The following is a 13,395-nucleotide window of genomic DNA, read 5'->3' as shown; positions in this document are numbered from 1 at the left end:
CCTCGTAGCCTATGCTCTGCTACACACTTGTTGCAAACAACAGCTGCAACATGCCCATACAGTGCCAAATGCTGACGCCCCTTGGCAGAGGCTCCTGACTTTACCCTGACCTGGTGCCACACCCAAACTTAAAACCAACCGAGCACTTTCTTTTTGGTTGTCTTTAAACTCTGTGACTAAGGCCGAGCCTAAAATCTCTTAAAGCTTATATCCTAGTGTTCTTCAAATTGTTATTACCTTTGATGTCATGCAGTTTGCCAGTTTGCTAAACAAAATAAGGAAAGAGTTAAAACTCCATCTGCCTCCACGTGTCACACGACACTTTTCACTCATGACAGGCTGTCCGGTCATTGTGTACTGAGGACTTAGTGGAATGACATGGCCTGAATACCTACAGGGTTATGCTGGTCTAGGCATCTTACAGACCCTCTCCAGCCTTATAAGGGCTGCCAGGGCAGTCAGGGGGGAACAGATGCACCTGTCAATAGACGGGAAGGAAACAGGAGAAGAGGGAACTGTGTAGAGGCGACAAGTTTAAAGGAAACACTGGGTTTATTTACCTGCCCGTGTCAGTAAGACAGCTAATTGCCCCACTCTTTTACCGCTTTGAAGTACAAACACCACACAGGGTTTAATGCTGTGGAACCATTTCCCATCTCTCAAACGTGCGTTTACCAAGCATATTGTGCATGCTCTCTGTTAAGAGGACATGTGTGCCCTTTGCATGCAATGGAAAGACAGTCAAACCAATCAGTCAGTGGTACTGACGACTGTCTTTAGCCAATCACAAATAGAAATGCTACTATCCAGCTCATTTGCTAAGCAGGAAGCCTGTTGGGCAGAGCTACAGAGAGCTAATGAATCTCTCCAGGAGGACTTACCCGCTGGGCTGGAGCCCGCACCACTTGGCACTGAAAGGTCTGTGGTATCCAGCATGCCACCTAATAAGATGCACAGAGTGATATGATTAACCATCTGCATCTTTCTGCAAGCTAGCAGAGCATGTGATGGAGATGGCAGACCAGACATGAAAATGTCATGTAGCTCTATCTTCACAGTGCACGAAAGAGTAGAACGTGCTCTGCCAGGGTCCTTATGGTGAGGGAATTTTCAATATGTGATTAAAGAGAGCAACTTGTTTGTTTTCAGCTTGTTTATCAAGTCGAGGATGAGGAATGCAGCATTCCACTGTGAGGAGGCACGTTCAGAAAACGGTTACTTGTGTAATTCTGAATTTGTGCACCTCTGAGTGATGTTTCACACACATTTAAGCAATGCACTTAGGTCAAAAGAATATAATGCTAGCATGCCACCAGAATCATCTAAAAATAAGATAAATGCTTTACAGTTATTAATCACAAGGGATGAGTTATTCTAGAAAATTATCATTTAGTATACCCCCAGTAAACAAGAACATGTTACTACTGATATGTGGTCAAATGTCAGTGAGGCATTTCACACCTTGCTGCATGTGCTCCCATCAAAGGCATTGTAGTGAAATCTTGCAAAAGCCAACCGAACTGACTGAGTCCAACCAGTCATACCAGTACTAGTGTCACTGACATCATTTTTCCACTATGCAGATACAGTAAAAGGTGTAACAATGAGCATCTCAGAGGATGTGAAAAAAATATATCCACCAAAGATCAGATAAGAGGTGTTGAATGACGACTTGACATTAGCTCACTTACCCTGGAGACCATTTTGGACAAAAAGTTGAAAACCATTTGAGATAGAGACCACTCAGAGGTTAAATGTGGACAACCTAGATAACGCAAACCTATTTATGCATATGAAACTAAAGAGGTAAAAGCTAGATCAGTCAAGTTTTCTCTAATCTATCTGAAGTATGCAACATTATTGGCTTTGTCAAGTGCCTGAACTCTGTCATTCAGACATAGGTCACATTTATTGTTTTTTTTTCCCTGTATCCTTGAGATGGGACTGCATCTCAATATCTAGCCCCAGAGCTTCCAGCATTTCCGTCCACACTGCCATGTGTGTGCCCCATTCCCACCTCTCATATTCCCTTGCCTCTCTGTGCACCCTGTCCTCATATCCCCCCTGCTCCTGTGTGCAGCCTCTCTTTTTACTTACGTCTCTTAGCCAAAAGTCTGCGCTTGTCCTCAAACGTCTGCTAATGTCTGAACTTTCTTTTTCTTTCTTGGGTTGTTCTGTTGCAGATCGGTCTTAATTGTGAGCATACCAATCCCATAACGTTAACTGGCATGTATTTATTTGAAACAGTAAAAGTGATACATAAATGTTGTTCATACAATTTCCATCAAAGGGGCCAGGATGCTTTTTTACAAATAAAGCCGACAAGTCTGGAAAATTGATTGGATCCAAGATTAATTTGTATGTCGATTCTTCACAACATATATCCCGCTTATAAAATTAAGTGAACTTGCATGCTGCTACCCATTGTCTCCACTCTTTATGCTAAGCTAGGTTAACAAACTTCTGGCCTCCAACTCCATGTTCAACAGGGATATAAGAGTGATACTGATCTCCTCAGCAAATTCTGAAAAGTCAAAAACAGCAATTTCCAAATTTGCTGAGCTACTCTTTTCAAACTATTGCAAATAAAACTTTGATAATATTTCTGATGTTGGTGAGACCGACTCTTGTATCAATTTGGTGGGAAACTGCCTTAACCACCATTAACAAAAATCGAAGTGAGATTGTTATCCACTGACCTGCACTGCCTGCACTGGTGGGCCTCTGGGATCCTCCACCAGAGCCAACATTCCTGTGCAGAGAGGCCTGTGGAGGGGACAGCATCCCACTCTCACTCAGAGAAGCTGTGGCGGCTGCCAGGCCCTGGCTGCCCAGAGTCCCTCCTGCCTGGTACATGGCATTAGGATTGGATACAGGCACTGCCACATGCATGGAGAAGTTCTGCTGAGGCAATGCTGTGGGCTAGAAGAGGGAGACAAACACACAAATATTTACACAGATTACACTAAAAATCCAAGCTCCGATGAGTCTGATGAGTCACTGGTTGTCATGGCATCATTAACAGCAAGCTCCACTTGAAGGTTAGCTTTAATAAACAGATTCACAAAACAGGCAGGCAGGGCAGATTGAAGTACTGCAAAGGAGACCTCCTACATTGTCGGCTTTGTATGCTTTATAGTATACATAACATAATATTTATTCATGGTACTTTAATAAACATTCATAACCATCATTCTCATTAACATCATACATAGAGAATACACACAAATCTTCAAGTAATACCACAACATACACAAATAATAACTTACAAAACCCAAAATATAAAAACATGCTGTCAGGTGATCACTGTGCATTGCAGCAGTCAGCACTAGACACATAGATTTTCCTTTTGAAACACCATTGTGTAATGTGTTTCTCTGCAAAACACACAGCGGTGGTGGGGACTTGCAACCCAGACATCTACAAGAATCACAACTCATTTGCATTTACCCACAAAGTGCTGACTGTGCAAAGCTTTAAGTGAGAATGACAGGTGGCAGTGAGAACATTTCATTATAGCATTATCCAGTGAGCCAGTTGGGTGTTATCATTAGTTTGTTAATGGCAAAGTGATGCTCTTCATGTCAGGAACATAGAGAAAACAACTGCTTCTTAGTAAGCACTATGTTCTTGCACAAGTCTAATATTGTCACGTGTGATAAGATCACAAGAGATCTGTGATATCTTGAAAGACAGAGCCAGTGTGGTACTTGGAGAAGGGAACGGGACGGTGTAAATATTAGTGCAGTGTAACGATGAAGAGATATAATTTGAAAAGAAGAATGAAAATGTTGGATTATTAAGGTCCTACGGAGACAAAAAAATATATATTTTTTTACCAATCGAATAGAAATCTGGATTGAGATGGCAAAAAAAACACCCTTAAATTAAAGGATCTGCAACTGTTTATAATAAACACTCACATTACTCTTAGGGTATTTACTGTAAATTCATTATGTTGAGATAGTGATTGCAGTTTGATTTGTGATAACATGACCATGATACTAGGGTGTAATCTTTCTAGCAGAAGCATGCAACATTTCATCTGTTAATGAAATGTGATCTTATCAGGGTGTGCCAAAATATCAGCGGCAAAACAACTCAACGTAAGGAACAAATGCACACCCAGTAAAGGGGGCATTAATCTTTAGTGTAGGTCTGAAAGAAGTTAACGGAAATCTTCGGAGGGACAACAAAAAGAGGAAAGAGTTAAATGGAGAAAAAAAAGAGCCAAAAATCCGTTGTGCCACAAAGCCAAGCAAGAACATTGCATTTACAGTACTTACGATTTTATGATTTCTCATCATATTATCAAACTCCTCATTAATTTTTTTATACTTTTCTTCTGTGTGAGGAGTGAGGACATATGAGGCATCGGGGTCCGGGCTATCACAACCTCTGTGTTCTTTCTTGTTTAGCGCCTGTAGTGAACATCAACATAAAGACAGGAATCAACACAAAACAGCAGGGGACAAAGGAAGTACTTACACCGCAGCGCTTGTACATTAAATCACTGTCTTCGCTTAGTTTGCCGAAATGGTCATCCATGAGGGGGCTGTGCCCAAAACAGTCATCAGGATCAGGACTAGCACAGTCATTATGGCCTTTGTTTCTCAATTTCTGAAATGAAATTGCACAGTTGAAAAGAAACAATGTACAAGAAGTAGTCCTGTGTTTATGTTGCTTGTTACCTGTTATATACAACACTGTGCAAAAGTTTTATGAACATCAGAACTGTACATTTTTATACTAATGCTTAACATTAGGAGGAAACTGATCTGTCACAAAATAATTCTGTAGCATTACAGACACAGTCAGCCATAAATACATGTCTTCAGTGCTGAGAAAAACAACAGGTCTGTAACAGATGGTATGGCCCCTATACAACATCACTGAGTCAGTCTAGGATCAAACGAAGAGACAGAAGATGCCATAGACTGTATTTATAAAAAAGCCAATGTGATGTCACCCGTTGGTTTGTGGACTCATTTTGAAGCCACAGACTAAGCACTTTGGCCGCTGCCATCTTATAGAGGTGGATATGGCTGATAAAGTGTCACATGTCATAAAGTAACCACTCCCTAAAGCATAACCTGCTTTACTGCCAATTTTACTCGGCTAGAATTTATGAAATAAAACAGCACGTTATGGTAAATAAGGCCTGAAACTAGCAATCGAGATCATAATCGCATAGGGGGAAAAAACGCTTACTGAGGTAATAAATAAAGTAGGCAGTAGGACAACTTAATAATAGACTTCCGTACAATAGGATTTTATTTTTGCAACCAGATGAGCACCACCCCCTTGCTCGCCATTAGAAAGAATGTAGGTTTAAGGCACATTGATGCCCAGTTTTTAAATATACAGTATAAAGCAGACACTGAGGTAACCCAATTTCAGACAAACAGTGGTAAGTTCCTCAAGATGCTTGAGATAATCTCACAGCTGAATAACTGAAGAAACTCTGTGTAAGGCTATGTCATAGATGTGCTAACATTTTAAGGTCGAATAATAGATAACTTTTTAAAATCTTTGCACTTTTTGTCAAGGTAATCATTCGCAAATGTACCTGCAACCTTTGACCAGTACTGTACTTTAAACCAAATTACATGTGAAAATATTCTACTCTGTTTTTTCTTTTCAGAAAATCAGAAAAACAATTTACAAACACAGTGGGCTAGAGTGTGGAAGACAAGGATAAACTGGAAAAGTCACTTTCACCAATTCACCCTTCACCTGGAAACTCCCTTTTTCTTTTCTTGTATCCATTCCTGTCCCCACAGCCTATGCATGTGCATGGCTATATCTTTCACATTTATTAGAATGCCCTGCACAAAACGACTCTACAGCTGAGCACACCTAGTCTGCAAATTAGTATGGTTGGCACTTGCATACTCTGATCAAAGTTAATGAATGTGCGATTATCAAAAATTGGTTACATATGCTTATTTGTGCAGGTCATTGAGAAATTATAGCAACATAAGGTGGTCCAGTGTGATGTTATAAAGAGCCTATTCTAACTTTAGCGAGGTAAGAAACATGCCATGAAACTAAGCTCTTTTGCTCACTTTCATACAGGCTATTCTCTGCTCCTCATTACAGCTCTGAAAAGCAGTGTTAACAAGACTTGCTGACAGCATGTGACAGTTTGTGATATCTAGGCAGTGTACATCAAAACATGATTTATGCGAGGCTCCCAAGACTTCTCTATCAGGCTGCTGCAGGTCCACAGCAGCACCCTGCCCCATCTTGAAGACCTCGTGTCTACAGGAAGGTCACTGACTCCTGTGGATGTAGGGGTTACAGTGCACACCAGAGGAAAGGAACCTACACACACTAATGAGACCTTACTCTCTTGTTTCTGGTCTTCATCATGCAGCAAAGTGGAAAATGTGTGTCTGTGTGTGTGAGAGAGAGAAAAACAGAAACTATGTGAGTAGGAGTGTGCGGTGCATATGTGCAATGTCTGTACGTTGTGTGTGTGTGTGTGTGTGTGTGTAAATGTGGTGAGGGGAATGGGGGAGGGGGGGTTTCTACAGCTGCTACATCCTCTGACAGCGATGTGACAGTACGTTTAGGTCTGTGCAGACAATGTGGCTAACCTAGCAGTTCTCACCACAACCTCAGTGTAAGTCACATTTCCTAAAACCTGTGTTGTATGAGACTCCTGCATTTAATTTCTCATTAAAACTAGACCACTTTAAACACCCGACTGCTCCTCCAGTTTTCGTGTACATTTTCTTTTTGAGGGATGTATATTTTAAAACCCAGTAACAATGTTGGTATGCAACATGCAATGAGAGAAATTAAGCTGTGCATAGCTGAGATCGAAATGAGGAAGTTCAGAAAGAAAGAAACAACAACAAAAAAACACCCACATCTCTTTAAACGTTAAGTGTACATAGTGCCCAAAGGAGCGCAAGAGAGAGAAGTCCTCTGGATAATGAATGACCAGCACTGTACCACAGATGCATTACTGTTTGGTGTGGTACAGAGTGGAGGCATTCTTCTCATTCTAAGAAAACGCCTTGCTGGTTCATTTCCTGTTTACTGAACGCAACCCCCTTTAGTTAGTGTCCTGAAAGGCCTGTGTTTACTGGGGTTAAGCTATGCACTTTCTCCACCAGTGAGCCAAAGATCTGATCTCAACCTGCTAATTTAAGTTCCAACCTGCTCATTATGGGAATATCTTGGTCGGATTGGTCGGGCACGGCTGTGCGAGATGGGCAGGGTTGCTCCACTTTCACAACAAGCCTGGCCAACCTTCAGTACACCACACCCACTAGTCCAAGCCTTTTAGGGAGGGGTAGCAGAAGCAGAGTGGGCGAGCAAGAACCAAATAGCAGTCAAGGGCAGGCGGGACTCAGATGTGTTTTATGATACATGACACGAGTCACTACAATACATATTATCTTCAAAGAGATGTACTAGAAGGTGTCGTGTTGTGCAACAGTTCATCTCTGTACTGTTCTAATGAATGCAATATTGAAGTGCAAGTAAAGCATGGCTGTAATTCTTTTTTTAAATTACTTGGCATGTTTTCGGGTGCCCCCCCACAGACACTGCCTACAGCTCTCAGTAAACGGATCACTAAATGAGCACATGGCCAAACAGGTGCTCCTCTTCCAAACACCTGTCAAGACCTGGCTCCCCATGCCAGCCAATCAGAGGCACACTCACGGAGACATAGCCATAGCAGGGACCACATGTATCCCTGAAGGCCCCCCAACCACAGACCAACTTAGTTCTTACATGCCAGTGTAAGACGCTACAGGGTTCTGACACGGAAAAGGAAGAAAATACATGATTAGGAAGCAAAAAACCCACTTTCTCTTTTCCGCATTATGAACAGCTTGTTAAAAACAGCTTTAAAATGTCTCTCAAATGTTGAATCAAGCTTTGGGGTTCGTACTTTTTGGAAAGTATAGTTGGCTGGACGTGAATGCAGCTGAGGTTGGGATTTTCAGTAGCATGTCTGATGAAAGATACGGCCTGTTTGTTGCGGGAGAAGGTTACAAAGGCTATAGACAAGGGAACTTGTGTAATCTATTCACGAGGCCCTGAGAGGCTCACAAAGATGAGTGGGAACAAGGCCAGCTGCTATTTTCTCACAGTGGTCCAAACCTGTATTGATAGAAATTTGGCTCTTGAAATAAAAATGAGGCTGAGTGGCTGATGACAAAACCTACTGGGTCCTATTGTCTGAGAGTGCATCTATAGTAAGTGTGTCCATCAGTTTGCTTTTGTGATACTTCTCTTAAAAAATATTTTCCATTGCAGGAGGCCTTGAAGCTTCCCTGTCCTGAAGAAAACATTTATCCGTCATTTCCATCTGAGCCCTGACTAATAACCTAGTTGTTACCATGGGAAGCATTCAGCGCAGTAATTGCCTCCTCATGTTTGCACTGTATGTTCAGCACAGGAAGCAGCAGAGCAGTTAGATCTCACCTTGCGTTCCATTTTGATATGATATCAATATAAATTCTCTTTTTGATTCAATTCTGCACAATGACACGGACTGCTACTAAAATAAGTGAACTTTGAACAGTTTCTGTGTGTCATTAGGCATGACAGATCATCAGTTTACATCACTATGCTCAATTCTGCCTCCTAGGTTTACTTTTAAGCAGGATTTTCACATTCAACGGGTTAAAAATAAAACCCAAACTATTGCATAAGCCACCTACATCACCTGTTTCTTGAGAAGTACTTTTAGTGAGATGGGTCCAAGCAATTTACTCTGCTGCTGTGAGTCTTGGAAAACCATTTCTTTCTGATGTTCTCCCTCTCTTGTGTCAAGAGAGCTTTCTGCACTTAACTTATTCATGTACTGTACTCTACTGTACATGAATAGAAGGGAGGGTGAAAGGAGAAAGATAGCGGTTAGGTATAAAAGCTAAACTTCAAAACTGTGGGGGGGGGATGGCTGAAAGGAGGGCATGAAGAGGCTGTTTCTGCAGTCTCTTCTATTGTGCCTGCATCACGGCAAAAGGCTATACTTACAGTAGCTTTCACTATTGGAAGAGCTCCGCCTGACCTATGACTGGTTTACCACAGCTCCAATTCAAGGCCCTCTGTGGAAAGACAGTCTGTAGTTATAAACTGGAGTACATCATGAATGTTTAATTCACGTAGTGTTTGTTCAAGCCTCCCCGTTAAAAGCCATATTTTAACGGGTTGCCGTGCCTGAGACCTCCCCTCACCTCATTCCAGCCGGGTATCTTGGCCCGCTTGCCCTGCAGTGCTGTGAATTAGCCCTTGTGTCCGCCGCTACACTAAGCAAGGTAGCGTGCTAATCCTCATGACATCACTATTGTGTCCAGGCCGTTCCATCTAATGTGCTTATCAAAGGGCTTCTTTGAGCGTTAACGTACTAGGAAATCAGCATGGGGAGGTGGCTTATAGGAAGGCTTTTATCTATTAAGGGATATTTCTGCTCTTATATAACATCTTAACAATCTTTCAGTGCCGCCATGTTCCCTTTCCTCTCTGGTGGTGCTGTAGTCTTCACTCAAGGGGAATAAACACTTCCTCAGGTCGGTCTTTAGCCGCTGTTTGAAACTGTCCAGCACTGGGTTACTAGGAATCCATTTTTCTCCATTTCCTACCACATACTGTGAGACTAGAGCAAGGAGATTTTAGATAAGGAGTCCTCTATAATTCCCAGACATATCTTGTTTAATCTCATGACCATTAAACATTACAGAGTGGAGTGATATCAGGATATGAGACTGGATTCATGTCCTTCCTTTAGCACAGTCCATTGTCTAGTTACTCAGTGGACAGGAAGAGCGAACAGGAGGGGGCAACTTGACTGCCTACATTACACTTTGACATTGTTCTCTTGCAGCTGTTAGAAAAACAACATAAATAGTGCGATTCAATCCCACCTGAAAGTAGTGACAATGGAAGACAACAATGATGTAAGGCCTCAAAGTCAGTGGACCATAAGTCGAAAGTGGCAATGCTTGTTAAATAAAATCGTGACAGACAGATAGACATCAGGCAAACCTCTTATATTTTACTGCAAATGATTACCTGCATTTGGTTGACTAGATTCCCAATTTAATATAGTCCATTGATTTTACTGAATGAGGAGTAATTGCTGTGCAGTGAGCAGTCCCTTCAGAGCTTTCTGCTCTGAGACTGTGGTGAATGACTGATGTGACAAAGCTATTAGCTGCCAGAGTCAGAGAGAACAGTCTCAATCAGTGGACTGCATATTTTCAGTATAGACAAGAGGGAATTAAACTACAAATTGAGGATAAAGGCAAACCAATGTCATCATTATCTACAGATTAAAAAGAATGAGAACAAGCACCCTGTGCCCACGTGAAAGTAGTGGCACACATAAAAACTGAACAAACTCTAACAAACACAAGATCCTTCAAACCATTTCAATCTCAGGCTCTTCATCTCCCTCTTTCTCTGGTCATTGAGTGGATCATTAGCTGTCAGAGCCATTGAAACCATACCCCCAACCCTGAACTCCCATTCCTGCTCGCCTCTAAAATATTCATAAGGACAATTAGGAGTTCCGATAAGGCGAGTACGAAGGGCTGGGGGGCGTGCGGCAGAGAGGGCAGGATGTGCCAGCAGGACGTCTGTTCTGCAACACTCTATACCCAGACCACAGACCTGTCCTCATCAATCTGAGACACAGCAGCCTCCCTCTTTGCTCCCAGTCAGGCCGGGCAGTCGGGGGGAAGGTGGCACTGTGCCAGCTAACCCCCCCCATCCCAGCAGGCTTTGCTCTGTCCTCGCCCCTGGGGAGGAGGGGTTGGCTGCACAGCATGCACAATAGAAGGAGGGGGGCACAAGGGCAAAGTGATTGTTGCACAAACTAACTCACAGAAGCTGTTTTGAACGAAAGCAAGGTCACTGAAGAACATCGAGGGTGGAGTCGATGGCTTGAGGTTCTACTAATCTTTATCATAACTAGTATCGCTGTTGATCTGTAACTAGATCAAACCAAATTAGGCCAGCTTAGTGTATGACCTATTTCATGTGGTTCGTGCCATAGTTGATGACAGGTATGTGGTTTGAGCTCAGTTTTGAGGCACTATGGTACACAGAATTTGTGTTATTTGCTATGAAATATATAGTAAAGTAAAATCATGACACCACAAATGTTATAAAAAGCAATTAAAGCTAAAAAAAAAAAAAAAGGGGAAAAAAAGGAAAACAATTTCCTGCTAAATAACAGGTACAGAAGGAAACATTTTTTAGAGTAAATACATGAGAATAAAATGTTGAAAGAAATCATGTCCATTATGTTGAACAGAAGAAATAAAATGTCTGATGACAAAGAAATCTAAGTTAATTTCTGGTGAATAAATTCCAAGGGCAGCTATGCCTCTGCAGTGACTTTAAAAGAACAATTCACAGTAAGCGAAGACAGGTTGGGGTGCTTTGATGCTAGGTGCAAGAAAAAAGCCAAACAAAGTCAAAATGCATAATAATGTAATCTATTTCTCAACAATCGATCTAACAAGTTTAAAAAATACCATCTAAGCACTGGTGCCAAAAAACATGTCCATCAATAGTTATCTAGGCTTTCTGAAGGTCTTTAAAAGTTCTTTGGGTATCTGCTGCGTACTGACTAATTTTCAGTCCAGTCCTTATACCTCAGCATTTTCACAAGAATACACTTCTCTTTGTTAAACCACTTAAAACTGACCAATGAGGCAGTCAAGCATAAAAAAGACATTTAATTAAAGGGTTGAACCACTTTGTGCCTACACATAACAAAAAACTAAACAATTTTATATTACATATATTTTGTATTTTTAGGCACTTTGTTACTAGCAGCCTAATGCAAAAATATTATTTTATTAAATCTATTAAAAAATGCCAATGAGAACACAGTTATTCCCAAATATCTGAGGAAACTGGAGATGTGGAGGACGTCAGAAGACATAACAGGCCTAAAGAACTATCCACAATAGATGAAATGTATCTGAAAGTATACCACACTTTACTGTCCTGAAGAAACAGGTGATTTACAGGCTCTGTTTTTGCCTTATATACGGCTCATGTATGTTTGAACATGTTTCAATAAACTTTACACCTATTTTTCATTTTCCTAGCAAAATAAAAAAGACATTTGTGGTGACGCTACTTTTTCACAAAAATCAGATAAAAACAACTTTTAACACTGAAATTTTTTAATGAGTATAAAAATATAACTCTCTCCTTAGTTAACTGAAGTGTGTTCAGTTGAACAGTCAAAGGAGCTTGCAAAGAAAAGCGTCTGGACTTCTTTAAGTTGCTTGAAGACGTTTCACCTCTCATCCGAGAAGCTTCTTCAGTTCTAAGGTCAAATGGTGGAGAGTCCCAGATATAAACCTAGTGGGAGTATCCCCCCACAGAGGGACAAAAGGACCCCCTGATGATCCTCTAATCGCCTGAGCCAAGGCGTGGGTCCCAATCAGCCAGAGTTTCGGGTGTGTTCATTGTGAAACCTGGCCCCACCTTATCATGCGAATTCCTGAGGTCAGATGGCCCAGGATGTGAGTGGGCGTTAAGGCGTCTGGGAAGGGATCTCAAAACTGGATTATAGATGGCAGAGAGTTGGTGTCATAAACCCCCGCCTCTGTTCAAAGATGGTCGCTCACAGTGGACATAGATGGCTTCTTTCACTCCTCTTTCAAACCATCTGTCCTCTCTGTCCAAAATGTGAACATTGGCATCCTCGAAAGAGTGACCTTTGTCCTTTAGATGCAGATGGACTGCTGAGTCTTGTCCTGTGGAGGTGGCTCTTCTGTGTTGTGCCATGCGCTTGTGAAGTGGCTGTTTGGTCTCTCCAATGTAGAGGTCTGAGCATTCCTCGCTGCACTGTACAGCATACACCACATTGCTAAGTTTGTGTTTTGGCGTTTTGTCTTTCGGGTGAACCAGTTTCTGTCTGAGCGTGTTGCTGGGTCTGAAATACACTGGGATGTCATGCTTGGAGAAAACTCTCCTCAGTTGAACACACTTGAAACCCTTGAGTCCTAGTAAGCTCACTGGAAAGTACTGTTTAGAATAAGACACAGTGTCTTGTGGTCCTTGTTGTTGTTGTTGTATCTCTTTTCATTAGATGCTCACTAAAAGACCCTCCGTTTGAAATGACACATATGCAACGTAGTTGAGAGGGTGGAAAAAGAGCTCTGACGTCAATGAGGCACGACATGAGCCAAAAGCAAAAATCTCTTAGCAGTAACCTGGTAACAGGAATCGCATACACACACAGCCGAGTCATAATAAAACAATGAGATGTAGTACATGATGGATTTAAAATGCACAGAAAAACAGTGCTTGATTATGGAGTAAAGCCAGTCAGCAATTCAAAAGACAACTACAGAAAAGGGATACTGCTGGTTACCCAATAATCAAACTACATTTCAAGATGCC

At 41.7% G+C, this 13,395-nt stretch overlaps 1 protein-coding gene across 11 annotated transcripts in view; it reads right to left on the bottom strand.

The window, feature by feature from the left end:
* mef2aa (myocyte enhancer factor 2aa) overlaps nucleotides 1-13,395 on the bottom strand; it is a 66,623-nt gene that overhangs the window by 14,086 nt on the left and 39,142 nt on the right. For 5 of the 11 annotated variants that reach the window (XM_004553221.6, XM_004553222.5, XM_004553220.4 and 2 more), the window contains 3 exons: nucleotides 4,287-4,421; nucleotides 2,700-2,922; nucleotides 882-941 (listed from right to left, as the gene is read on the bottom strand). In XM_004553221.6, the coding sequence (XP_004553278.1) occupies nucleotides 882-941; nucleotides 2,700-2,922; nucleotides 4,287-4,421 (418 nt within the window). Of the gene's footprint in view, nucleotides 1-881; nucleotides 942-2,699; nucleotides 2,923-4,286; nucleotides 4,422-4,488; nucleotides 4,621-13,395 lie in introns of all 11 variants that reach the window. The other 6 variants (XM_004553224.4, XM_004553226.4, XM_004553228.4 and 3 more) reach the window with 3 other exon arrangements.

This window comes from Maylandia zebra, linkage group LG7 (assembly GCF_041146795.1).
Source record: "Maylandia zebra isolate NMK-2024a linkage group LG7, Mzebra_GT3a, whole genome shotgun sequence".
NCBI classification, from domain to species: domain Eukaryota; kingdom Metazoa; phylum Chordata; class Actinopteri; order Cichliformes; family Cichlidae; genus Maylandia; species Maylandia zebra.
This window is presented reverse-complemented; position numbering and strand designations above follow the sequence as displayed.